At 41.1% G+C, this 14,307-nt stretch overlaps 1 protein-coding gene across 1 annotated transcript in view; it reads right to left on the bottom strand.

The window, feature by feature from the left end:
- LOC145349123 (FRAS1-related extracellular matrix protein 2-like) overlaps nt 1-14,307 on the bottom strand; it is a 222,162-nt gene that overhangs the window by 119,751 nt on the left and 88,104 nt on the right. Inside the window, exon 6 of the mRNA XM_080197492.1 lies at nt 6,560-6,808. Coding sequence (XP_080053618.1) covers nt 6,560-6,808 — 249 coding nt within the window. The remainder of the gene's footprint in view (nt 1-6,559; nt 6,809-14,307) is intronic.

Below are 14,307 nucleotides of genomic sequence, written 5' to 3'. Positions count from 1 at the left end.
GTGGGAGGAAACCGGAGCACCTGGAGAAAACCCACGCAAGCACGGGGAGAATGCGCAAACTCTCACAGACACTGGCCCAAATCCATGTGTCTGCACAGCAAATAGTGATAGTCACTGAGCTGTCGTGTTGCCCAGCATCTGGTCCAGTTTAAGCATACACTAATGACATGAAGCACTAGGTTACTCTCGAACATTCAAGAGCAGCCCTAGTACGACTCATCGCGTGTATGCCCCTCGTTGGACAACAAGGCTGACCGACTTAAAACCTGCGAATTAAAATCTAATCAGTCCTTGCATCTCTAAATGCCTGCAGCTCTTGCTTCTCAGAATACATTTAACAACTTACCCGCTACAGATGTGAGGCTCACCAGCCTGTAGTTCCCAGGCTTTTCCCTGCAGTCCTTCTTAAATAAAGGCACAACATTTCCCAGCCTCCAATCTTCAGGCACCTCACCTGTGACTGTCGATGATTCAAATATCTCTGTTAGAGGACTCGCAATTTCCTCTCTAGCCTCCCACAATGCCCTGGGATACATTTCATCAGGTTCTGGAGATTTATCTACCTTGATGCGCTTTAAGACTTCCAGCACCTCCTTCTCTGTTATATGTACATTCCTCAAGACATCACAATTTATTTCCTCAAGTTCCCTAACTTCTATGCTTTGCTCAGCAGTACTTATGATGAGAAATATTCATTAAGGTCCTCACCCATCTCTTGTGGCTCCACATATACATGATCTTGTCAATCCTGGAGAGGCCCTACTCTCTCCCTAGTTACTCTTTTGCCTTTTATGTATTTGTAGAAGCTCTTTGGATTCTCCTTTGCCTTATCTGCCAAAGCAATCTCATGTCCCCTTCTTGCCGTCCTGATTTATCTCTTAACTCTACCCCTACATCCTCTATACTCTTCAAGGGATCGACTTGATCCCAGCTGCCTGTGCATATCATATGTCTCCTTCTTGACCAGGGCCTCAATATCCCGAGTTATCCAGGATTCCCTACTTCTTCCAGCCTTGCCCTTCACTCTAAGAGGGATGTGCTTACCCTGAACCCTGGTTAACACATTTTTGAAAGCCTCCCACTTACCAGACGTCCCTCTGCCTGCCAGACGCCCCCCCCCCTTCAATTAACCTTTGAAAGTTCCTGCCTGATACCATCAAAATTGGCCTTGCCCCAATTTAGAATTTTAACTTTTGGGTCAGACCTATCATTCTCCATAGCTATCTTAAAACTAGTGGAATTATGGTCACTGATCCCAAAATGTTCTATCGGTATCACTTCTGTCACCTGCCCTTCCTTATTTCCCAAGAGTAGGTCAAGATTTGCCCCCTCTCTAGTCGGGGCAAGTATGAGTAAAACTTTTTCACCCAGGAAGTGTCTAAGGTGTGGAATGCAATGCCTGTGAATGTTGTTGAAGCAAGCTCAATTAAGACATTCAAAAGAGAACTTAGGCTGTCATTTGAAAAGGAGCAATGTGCAAGGTGATGGGGAGACGGTGGGATAATATCTGAGTAAACTGCTCATTCAAAGACCCAGTCCAGACATGTTAGGCTAAATGGCCTCCTGCTACACTGTAAGAGTTCTGTAATACTTTTTAAAAGTCAGGGAAAAATTTGCAGAATTGCATCCTATAAGAATCTGGATTTAAATGGTCAAAATGGGGGAAGATTCCATACCAGGACAAACTGTTGGAGGAAACAGGCTGATGAACTAAATGGCGTTTTCACATGTAACTTTTTAATGATACATTGCACTAAAAGACACAGGTCAACTACAAATTCCAATTCTAGCCAACCTCTATTGTGAACCTTCAACTCATAGTATGTTAAGCCTAGTTAAAAACTGGTATCATGTAACAGGTATCACGTATTGGGTAGAAAGGTTAAAATTTCAGCATCTACATGGATTCCAATCTCTAAACTCTCTATTACTGGAGAAGTTAATATATAAGTGAGATAAGAGATGAAGAAAACCATTAGGAAGTTTACAGGTAGACCACTTGCACTAAACGGTGGCAGACAGAAGCCACAATGTTTACAACAAACAACTGACAATACATAGAAACAGATATCTTGAACTTTTTAGTAGTATTTAGGGAACTAACCTATAAAAGTTCTGCATGAAGTATTACAAAAATGGACATTTGTTTTCCTAAAAGGATGTTTATATATGATCCAAAACTTTGTCTGAACATTAACTGATCTAATAATTTAATTATGTGCCTGTGGCAAAACTATAAAGAGTTCTAATTTTGCATGCCTGGAACTTTCCAAGAGACTCATTTTTGATTCACTTCAAGGGAGAAAAAATACAGTGCTACAATTATTCTGTAAATAGGCAGTACATTAAATGACAATCAACATTTTGGCTTTTTTTAAATGCATATGTAGAAACTCATAACTATGTTCATATTTGGGGATCTCTGATGTGTGTTAAAACTGAAAGACGAAAATGGCTAATGCGAACGCACCTGCAAGAAATGTTAAAGAACCACTTATCAGAATAAATAGTGCACTGTAGGCCATTCCAGATGTGGTGTGAGTAAAGATTATTGCAGATGGCAAGAGAACGTGGCAAGATTACTACTTTCAGGAAGATTACACTATCAATGTTGAGACAGTGAAGCAGGGACAATAAACCAGCACAAGGCTAATAAAATGTTATGTTTACACATTACATGTAGAAATATCAAAGTAGATTTCAAGTATTAGAAGAAATTGCTTGTATTCAACCAGATCCATTTGATAACCTGCAAGTACTAGCTACTTAAAGGATATCAATGAATTAAGTTCAGAACTAATGTAGCAGCACAAAACAGGAGAGCCCAGAGCAGCTTAACAAGGACTACTCTTCAAGGAAGCAATCATGCAGGTTGTGACAAATTATTGATATATCTTGTTTCATGCCACAAGAGACTCTGGGGCCAATTTTACTACACAGTTCACTACTGGACCAAAACCTCAGACAGAATCTGTTCTGCTTGATCAATCTGGCCCGAGTGTCTTAGCGCTCTGTATGCAAGGGCAACTTCAAAAAAAAAACAGAATGCAATTCTCATCCTGTACTGAAACAGTAATTTTGACTCCAGCTTTGTTTTTTAATTTCATTTATTCTTTCACTGGATGTGGGTATGGTTGGTTAGGTCAGCATTTTTATTTGCTCAACGCTAATTGCCCTCGAGAAGATGGTGGTAACCTACTTTTTGCATTCCACGTAGCATAGGTACAGCGACAATGTTGTTAGTAGGAGAGTTCCAGGTTGTTAACCTTGTGACAGTGAAGGAATGGCAATATAGTTCCAAGTCAGGATGGTCAGTGACTTAGAAGGGAAGTTGCAGGTTGTGGTGTTGACATATATCTACTGCGTTTTCTCTTCCAGATATTAGATATTAAGGGCTTGTAAGATGCTGTCAAAGGAGCCTTGATGAATTGCTGCCATAGATCTTGTAGATGGGGCACACTGCTGCCATTGCAGTGGAGGAAGTGAATTCTAAAGTTAGTGGATGGGCAGGTTGATTTGTCCTTCGTGGTGTCAAGCTCCTTGACTGTTACTGCAGCAGCGCTCATTCAGGAAAGTGAAGAATATTGCATCACCTTCCAGACATCTGGACAGACTTTGGGGAGTCAGGAAATGGAGTATTGTCTCTAATTCCAGTTTAGGAAGGAAATGATGGCTTTGGAGTGAGCATAGAAAGAATTTACTAGAATAGTTTCAGGGATGAGAGCCATGTGGGTACAGCAGGGAAAATAGATTTGTCAACCTTAGAGCAGAGAACACTAAGAAGATTGATAGAAATTTTTAAAACTATAGAATAAAGATACAACATTCTAATAGCAGAAGGGTCAATAGTAAGTTTTAAATTTATTAGTAAACATATTGATAGGTGACATGAGAAAATTTTTTTATATATATACAATAACTGATGAGAATTTAGAAAGCACTGCTTCATAGGGTGGCAGTAGCCTTCAAAAGGGAATTGGATGAATACACGGATGAAAGAAAAATATGTAGAGATGAGGGCTGAGCCAGGGAGTAGACAACTGGATTGTTGTTTGAAGGGACTTTTTCTACTGTGAATGGCAGTATTATTGTCATGTATGCAAATTTACTGGGAACATGGGTTTACAATCTATGTATCACATGGGAACTCCGCCTTACCACATTTCGAGAAGGCCTGTTGCATTGTTTCATTCAGACATTTAATAGGGCAGTGGAAGATCAAGGACCCTGTGGGTATAAGTTCTGGCAGCCAAAAGCTATCAGATTATCTACCTGGTGGCAGCACCAGTGGAGAAAGAGGTGGCTATTACCACTATGACACTCACCCAAGGCCAATGATTTTAGCTCAATTCCAGGCCAGAAGTGAGTGATGGCAGAAAAGGGAGTTTGGGATGGGGGTCAGCAGCAAGGGCAGGGGATTATCTCTCAGCAGCACCCTTCCGGATGCTGGGTCCTGCCCACTTACTACCAGTGGTGGTAGGATGAGGCCCTTAAGTGGGCAATTATGGTCTCAATTGTTATGCCAACCATGGACCTTCCTGCAGCATTTTCTCTTATGGACCATCCTGCCATGGATTTAACTGTTCCCAACTTATCAGCCTCCAACCTGATTAAACGTCCCCACACCACCAAACCTATCGGTGGTGATTTCACTAGATTCATGTGTCCCCTGTTTTCATGGTATACAACTGTGGCTCGCGTAAAAGTTTTGCCAGCTTGTTTTAGTTGTCAAACAATGGTTAGGGCTTTTTGTGACAATTTTGCTTTGGAACATCTCTATTGGCTTGGCTGTTATGTTTCACTGAATTTGCTGTGGTCCTAAATTAAAGTTAAAATAAGGTGAAAGAAGGAACTGTAATATATTTAATAAATTAATGCAGTTCAAAACACTGCATAGCTATTGCACCATTGCACTAACAATGATTTGGCTGGAGAATATGAAATCCTCGTTAAAATCACTAGCCCCGAATATTAAACAAATGTTGTTTTTCCTTATAGCCTGTTTTTAAATCAACATTCCTTGTGTAGATTATTGAAGATTTTCATCATTCTTGCCCAAACATACCTTGCCTGCTGTTCATACTGACAAGGAATAAGTTACAGACGCCGAATGTCTTTACTGGAATGGGGTTTGTTTATCTTAAGCAAGGTGTTGAGGCAAAGTGACAAAAGTCTTCACTCAAGACACCATTTAAAGAAAATAGTTTTCTTTACAATTACAACTTGAAGGCAGACTCAGTCATCGAGACAATGCATCTGTCAGAGTCTCACTCTGCCACAATGACAAATGGGCAAGCGTTGTTTCAATGAAATATTTAGCACTGGCGAAGACAAGTTAAATCTCTGATTGATGGGGAGCGACACGTACAGGAAAAACAACTTCTTTCAAGAATACTTTTAAATATCACACTGACAAACAAACCAAACAATAGACACATTGTAGCTAAATGCATATCTCATGCCCTCCTCAGGGCAATTAGGGATGAGCAACAAATGTTGGCGTTGTTAGTGATTCACCATCCCATAAATGAATTTAAAAAAATCCAATGAAATACAGTAGTTGTCACAAGTATTTGATGCAGGAAAATTCCCATTGAACTCACAAATATCACAAGTCAGTTATACTGATGTTACGGACTACTATCCTTTCAAAATGTTTCAATTCAATTGTGATACTTTACCTTGCTAAACGACAAGGGATGATCATACCAAACAGCGAGCCACTTTTCAATTTAGTCAGTAAAAGTATGAAGCAATCAGAAGTCAGCTACCGATACAGCTCACAGCAGCACTATTGGTCTTCCTGTATGTGGCACTTACTAAACTGAAACTCAACTAAGTTCTAAACATTCGAGCTTAATCTAGTAATATCTAATTCTTCAAATTCTTAATTGCTAGCCTATTAGAATCAAGAACGTTGAAATGCTGCTAAGTTTAGTGCTTTTTTGAAGATTTTATTCACGTCATTTCTATTAACTCAAACAGTTACAAGTAACTTATAGCAATGGTCTTCATGAAATGATGGGAAATACCTGAGAGACAGCCAGAGTTACCTTCTAATGCCATAGCTGTGATTTAGACAAACAGCAAATTACAGAGAATAAACTCTAGTCTTTGAGGCTTATAGGTACATACAGCAGTTTTAACCAGATATTCAAACCACCTCATTTTCCTTATTACTATAAAAGACTTGCCTAGTGCTAACCAAAAATATTCTTGAAAAGTTGTCTGTTCACAAAGTTCAGAATTCTGTGGGAATTCAACTGTAAAGGAACGTCAAGTCAGATCTGCTGCATAAAATGACTAAAAATGCTGTATCACTTGATGTCTTTCGCATTCCCAATAGGTGATTAAGAAAACTGAAATGCTTGTCAGTTCCAGGTCTTCAACCTGCAATAACTGTAGTCTCATTCTAAATGGGTTAAATTTGATACAATCCAACAATAAAGAGGTCAATGCAAACATGCGTCAAAACAGCCCTATTCAAATGTACCAACCAATTTCCAAAGTCACCCAAAAGTGTAAGATAATAACGAAATTCATGAAAGTTGGGTCTTACCATCATTTGCATCTGGTAGGATGATAATCTGAGTTGACGGATGTAGTCCTATTCTGCCCCCCATGGGCATGCTCAGTGTGACGTTAAATGTTTCCCCATTTTCATACAAGGAATCATCAATGATGACAACATGGCATAGCTTTTCAGTTTCACCCTTGTCAAAACGGATGACACTGTTGTGATCTTCTGATCGAGTGATGTAGTCAGAATAGGACAATACTGTGGATGGAATGGTGCCAGTTGCAGTGCCTGCGGTAATGGATCAAAGAATTACACATTAAATCATTTAAACAAAACTAAATAATCACCTTCTTTGAACATTTAATTCCCTGGGATGGGAATTCATCTTGGGTGGTATTGAATCAACTTGTCACATGCAGTGCCCAATAATCAATTCCATTGCAGTGAATGAAATTAAATATCAGATATTGTGGATAATGGGTGACAAATCCAATATTGCCCGTTTAACACCAATGCCAAAATTTCTAGGCCTTTATTTCTGAAGCATTAAATATTTCACGAGTGGTCATCTTTGTTTGCAAATTGAATTGGTATTCTCTGCAATTTGATGATCCCATCAGCTATGTGTTAAGACATTTCAAATCATGCTGAAATATTTAATGATATTAAGTAACAAGGTTAATAAAGATGACTACTTATTTTCAAAGTGGTTGAATTTGTTCTGCATCATACAAAATGTTAATTTATTACTGATGCTTTAGGTGTGAAATTTAAATTATAAATAGGAAACTGGGATAACATTTTCTTACTGTGCTGGTACACCATGAAATCAGGACAGGTGTTCTCTAGAAAACAGGACCTACTGTATTTCATTCACGATAACGTTCTTTCTTAGAATGAACACTAAGTTTTCAGACTCATTGCATCCAGGACTGTCATAGCAACTATACTGCTTTACATTGTCAAATTACAGAATAGGAGCAAATAAAGTGGCCTCCTTAACTAATCTCCCATTTAATAAGAATGACCATGATTCTCAATTAAAAAATAGTATGGTCGCTAGGAAATGATGCCTTTAAAAGATTACATTTACGATGTTTAATGTTGTGCCTCTGTACTTCGTGGGTGAAACTCTTGTCACACAAAATTGTTTCCAGACTTAGAGTCAAACATTTAACCAACCATGTTAGTGTTTGGAAGGAGACTATTTATAACTGCATGTATCTCATAGCTCTGGAGGATAATATATGAACACTTCATACATCCACTATTACTGTTTACTGAAATCCTAATGATCATTGAGCTTTGACTTTTGTTCAATTGTTTAGCTTTGATTATAGCAGCAACATGGAAGGAAATTTTAATGCCATAAAATGGGGTGGTGTGGGTTGAGTGGGAGATTAAAGTATTAGGTTAAAGTATTAGAAATCCAAAACCTGATCCCAAACCTTTTTCCAAACTGCTGGCTTTAATGAAGATGGAACTGGGATGTGGGTGACCTGTTTCCAGAAGGTGGGCTGGAAATTTAAATACTATGCTGAGATTGTGTCGCATTTTTATGCGTCAGTTTGAATTTGACTCTGCATGGTCATTTTCCTGAGCTTAGAGAAACCTGGAATCTATCTGGAAATGCGGACTATTGGATTCAAGAAGCACTTGCCATTCATCTCTCCCATCCCTTCCAATCTCCCTAGTTTCTCTCCGAGGCCTCAAATCTCTGACAAAGAGTCAATCAGGCTCAAGATGTTGGCTCTATTCTCTCGCCTCAGATGCTGTCAGACCTGCTGAGATTTTCCAGTATTTTTAGTCTGCGCTTGATAAAGTGTAATGTAAATGGATACTGATTAAAATGGGGGTTATCTAATTTGAAGTATGCTAATTACATATTATCCTACAACGTATTCTGCTCAGAAATTCTCAGACATGCTCTAGAATTCTGCTTGGCTTTTTGGAATGAATCCTATCAGGCAGCAGGTACAGTCAACACCCTGTAATACGTATCCTGTGAACCTCAAGAGTAAAAGTTCAGAACAGGATGTTCCATGAAAGTAATTCCAAAAGAGTGAGATGCATTGACTTGAAGTAACAATAAATCTAAGCCCCATCGTAAGTCACTTCAAAGCAGAAGGGTTTTGGTTTGCTCAGTAACTCAAAATTAAATGGATGTTAAACCTGTCTCAACATCTGTCAGCTGTAGCACAAAGAATTGAATTGTATCACTGGGTCTTCCTGTTGAAAACCTTTAGTAGAAGTTAACAGCATGGATACTGAGAGTTTGTTTTCTTGTGAACTGCACAGAACAATTAGGTCATGAAACAAAAATGAAAACCACAGTCGTTTGATAGAATCTGAAAGAGATTTCAAAACCAATGTCCCCTCCCCTGGCCCTAAAGCAACCACCTTGCAAGAAACAGGAAGGTGCTAATGTAAAAAGCAGCCACCTGTAATTCATAGCGAAGAATGACTTACATACTCATGTTTACACATGTTACCATTAGCCAGTGGGATTTTAATGAGCTGAATGCAGTTTTGATTCATGAACCATTGTGCTTCCAAATGATTCCTTCCTCTATTCTCAAATATCTTTAATTCCCTTTTACTTGTGGTGTATAAGGCAATCTATAACAACATTCCTTCCTTCACTGGAAGATAAAGATAATATTTAGAGTTTCCATTCTGTGTTGTCTTCTTCATCGATAACAAAGAGAGAATCCATGTCAGCCACAGGGCAAGGCCACATGAATCACATTATATCAGTAAACCATACTACACAAGAGGAAATCCAGTGAGGAATCCATCACACACAATATGAAATCTAATGGAATCCATTACACACAACTTAAGAAAAAGTACAACACAGACGACATTACACCAATGAGAAACTCAACACACCATAACATTCATTGAAAAATCCAACATACACATTACCTCAAAAGATGAATTCAACAGACACAACATTACCTTCAGCAAGGAATCCCACACACACAGCAACAGCTTGCATTTATAAAGCACTTCTCAGGAGTGCTATCAGATAAAATGTGACACAAAGCCACACAGCTATTTGGACAGATTAGGTGGTTTCAAGGAGTGTCTTAAACGGCGAGTAAGGGAGGTAAAAAAGACAGAGGTGAGAAAGAAAATACTAAAGCTCAGGGCGTAGGTGGCTGAAAGCATGAAGAGCACACATCTAGAGTGGAATCCAACAAATAACATGCTATTGAATGGGAAAATGTCTACATTACACACTAGCAGCAAGGTTGTTTCACTGCTGCACTACATTAGTGAGGATCCTAACATACAGCAGTACCATACCAGCATTACTTTGGTAAAATATGCAGTTCATACTTGCTTATATTTTCCTCATTAAATAAATATTTAAAACCTTTTTAACAAAGCTATGCACTTTCAGATACAAATGATAAACGTTGGAAGAAGCTTTGTTCATTTATTGCCTAAATCTGTTCAACATCTGTATTGAAAATGCCATCAACAGAGATGCATCCGCTTTCTCTGCTCTTGGGCTCCTGCTGCGGTGTATACAGATTATGATGTGGAGATGCAAGCATTGGACTGGGGTAAGCACAGTAGAAAGTCTCACAACACCAGGTTAAAGTCCAACAGGTTTATCTGGTAGCACAAAACACAAGCTTTCAGAACACTGCCCCTTTATCAGGTAGGTGGGAGTTGTGTTCACAAACAGGGCACATATAGACACACACTCAATTTACAAGATAACGGTTGGGATACGAGTCTTTACAGGTAATCAAATCTTAAAGGTACTGACAATGTGAGTGGAGAGAAGATTAAGCACAGGTTAAAGAGATGCGTATTGTCTCCAGCCAGGACAGTTAGTGAGATTTTGCAAGCCCAGGGATAAAAGATAGTGTAACACGAACCCAAGATTCCAGTTGAGGGCATCCTCATGTGTGTGGAATTGGCTATCAGTTTCTGCTCCGAAAGCTAGTGGCTTGTGCTAACAAATAAACCTGTTGGATTTTAAGAACAAAGACAAAGAACAGCGCAGCACAGGAAACAGGCCCTTCAGCCCTACAAGCCCATGCGGCCCATTTTAACACTCAGTGAGTGCCTTATTCAAGTCTGTTGTCGATCGTCGATGTTTTTGTTTACCTCTAGTGGAACTCCACAATAAAGGGGGTGCAAATTTAGGGAATTATATGTGCACCAGATTAAGGGAGATCCAATTCAGGGACAATTTATTGACACCAATCAGCCTAAAAAGCATGTTTTTGGGATGTGGGAGGAAACCGGAGCACCCGGAGAAAACCCATGCAAGCACGGGGAGAATGTGCAAACTCCTACAGACACTGATCCAAGCCAGAGATCTGACTCAGGTCCCTGTAACTGCACAGCAGACAGTGATAGTCACTGAACTGACATGTTGCCTGTCAATTGGTCCAGTTTAAGCAGACACTAATGGACGTGAAGCACTAGGCAACTCTCGAAGCAACATCCAAGAGCAACCCTCGTACGACCCACCGCGTGTATGCCCCTTGTTGGCCAACAAGGCAGACCAAATCGCCTGTGGATGTAAAAGGAGACATCAATAAACATAAATACACATACAACAGGCTATGCGGACATTAATGGGAGATCCCCAATAGCTCCAACATAAGTGACAGGATGAGACTTAAAATTTGTTGGACGACTGATAGGAATCTATTAATTCCCAGAAACGTCCTGAGGCTCTTAATCTTCAACTAGAACATTCTTTTGTATCCCTCCACCTCCAGTCTGCTCATGTGCCTATCCAGGTAAGTCTTAAACAACCCTAGCGTGTCTACCTCCACCACCCTACTTGGCAGTGCATTCCAGGCCCCAACAACCCTCTGTGTAAAAAACGTCCCTCTGACATCTGAGTTATACCTCGCCCCCTCACCTTGAGCCCGTGACCCCTTGTGATCTTCGCCTCTAACCTGGGGAAAAGCTTCCCACTGTTCACTCTGTCTATACCCTTCATAATCTTATACACCTCTATTAGGTCTTTAACCTGGTATTGAGAGACTTCTTACTGTGTTTACCCCAGTCCAACGCCAGCATCTCCACATCACAAGAGTTTCTGCTCAGCGATTCTGTGTTGTCGTGTGTCATGAAGGCCGCTTTGGAGAACGCTTACCCGAAGATCAGAGGCTGAATGCCAGTGACTTCTGAAATGTTCCCCAACAGCAAGAGAACACTCCTGCCTGGTGATTGTTGAGTGGTGTTCAATCATCTGTTGTCATAGCATCTGCATGGTCTCCCCAACGTGCCATTCCTCGGGACGTCCTTTCCTGCAGCGTGTCAGGTAGGCAATGTTGGCAGAGTTACAAGAGTATGTACCAAGTACCTGGTGGATGGTGTTCTCATGTGAGATGATAGCATCCGCGTCGATGATCTGGCACATCTTGCACAGGTTGCTGTGGCAGGGTTCTGTGGTGTTGTGGTCACTGTTCTCCTGACGACTGGGTAGTTTGCTGCGGACAACGGTCTGAGGTTGTGCAGTTGTTTGAAGGCAAGAAATGGGGGTGTGGGGTTGGCCTTGGCGAAATGTCGTCTAAGGCTCCAGAGAAGATGTCGTAGCTTCTCCGTTCCGGGGAAGTACTGGACGACGAAGGGTACTCTGTGCGCCGTGTCCTATGTTTGTCTTCTGAGGAGATCTGTGCCGTTTTGTGCGGTGGTGCGTTGGAACTGTTGATCAATGTTCTTTTGAGGGCATCTTTCAGCAGCTGGAGGTGTTTGTTGCAATCCTCCTCCTCGGAGCAAATCCTGTGTATACGGAGGGTTTTTCCATAGGGGATGGCTTCTTTAATGTGTTGAGGGTGGAAGTCGGAGAAGTGGAGCATCATGAGGTTATCCGTGGGCTTGTGATACAGTGAAGTGCTGAGGTGACCATCCCTGATGGAGAGGCATATGTCCAAGAATGCAACCGAATCCAGAGAGTAGTCCATGGTGAGTCTGATGGTGGGATGGAACTTGTTGATGTCATCATATAATCGTTTCAGTGATTGTTCACCATGAGTCCAAAGGAAAAAAATGTCATCGATGTATCTAGTGTACAGCATCGGTTGAAGGTCCTGTGCGATGAAGAGGTCTTGTTCGAACCTGTGCATGAAGATGTTGGCATTTTGAGGTGTAAATTTGGTCCCCATGGCTGTTCCGTGTGTCTGGATGAAGAACTGGTTGTTGAAGGTGAAGACATTGTGGTCCAGGATGATGCAGATGAGTTGTAAAATTGCATCTGGAGATTGGCAGTTGTCGGCGTTGAGTACTGAGGCAGTTGCAGCAATGCCATCGTTGTGGGAGATGCTGGTGTAGAATGCCGAGACATTCATTGTGATGAGGAGTGCTCCTGGTTCAACTGCTCCATGTGTGTTGAGTTTCTGTAGAAAGTCTGTAGTATTGTGACAAAAGTTAGGGGTTCTTTGTACAATAGGTTTCAGAATGCCCTTGACACAGCCAGAGAGGTTCTCACACAGGGTCCCATTACCTGATATGATGGGACGGCCAGGTGTGTTGTCCTTGTGTGTCTTCGGGAGACAGTTGAGATCTTCAACATGGGGAATACGTGGGATGAGAGCATGGAGGGCGCTCTGAAGGTCCGGATCAAAGGTCTTGATCAGTCTGTTGAGTTGCCAGGTGTGTTCTTTGGTCAGATCTACGGGTAACTGTCTGCAGTGTTCCTCGTTGTTCAGTTGTCAGGACACTTCTTTGCAGTAATCCATTCTGTTCAGTATGACGGTGACCCCTCCTTTGTCTACTGGTTTGACCTTTGGGTAAGCGTTCTCCAAGGCGGCCTTCATGACACATGACAACGCAGAATCGCTCAGCAGAAACTAATAGCCAAGTTCTGCACACATGAGGATGGCCTCAACTGGGATCTTGGGTTCATGTCACATTAACTGTAACTCTGACGATTTGCCTGGGCTTGCAAAATCTTACTAACTGTCCTGGCTGAAGACAATATACATTTCTTTAACCTGTGCTTAACCCCCTCCCCATTCACACTGTCTGTAATTTTAAGACTTGATTACCTGTAAAGACTCACATTCCAACCATTATCTTGTAAATTGAGTGTGTGTCTAAATGTGTCCTGTTTGTGAACACAACTTCTACTCACCTCATAAAGGGGCAGTGCTCCAAAAGCTTGCGGCTTATGCTACTAAGTGAACCTGTTGGACTTTAACTCAATGTTGTGAGATTTCTTACTGTAAATACAGGTTGGGCAGCTCAGATTTAGGCCACGTGAAAACTGCGATTCAGCAAGCTATTAACACTTAATTTGCAGATTATTCAGTGATTACAGCGAATAATAAGAACATAAGAAATAGGAGCAGGAGTAGGCCATCTAGCCCTTCGAGCCTGCCCCGCCATTCAATAAGATCATGGCTGATCTGAAGTGGATCAGTTCCACTTTCCCGCCTTCTCTCCATAACCCTTAATTCGCCTGTCTATCAGAAACCTATCTACCCGTGACCTAAATACATTCAGCAAGGTAGCCTCCACCACTTCAACGGGCAGAGAATTCCAGAGATTCACCGCCCTTTGAGTGAAGAAGTTCCTCCTCAACTCCGATCTAAACTGCCACCACCTCCCCCCCACCTTATCTTGAGGCTGTGCCCTCTAGTCCTGATACATACAATTCCACCTATTTCTCAAATTTTGTTTTATTCAGTTTGGGAAACATTGACATTTATAAATTCAACTGCTGCATGATCATAATTTGCAAATACAAGAAACAATCAGAATACAAAGAAGACACTTGGAAAGGAGGCTGACTTTGGAGTATTGTG

This window comes from Carcharhinus amblyrhynchos, chromosome 10 (assembly GCF_965287045.1).
Source record: "Carcharhinus amblyrhynchos chromosome 10, sCarAmb.v2.hapA, whole genome shotgun sequence".
In the NCBI taxonomy this organism is placed as follows: domain Eukaryota; kingdom Metazoa; phylum Chordata; class Chondrichthyes; order Carcharhiniformes; family Carcharhinidae; genus Carcharhinus; species Carcharhinus amblyrhynchos.
This window is presented reverse-complemented; position numbering and strand designations above follow the sequence as displayed.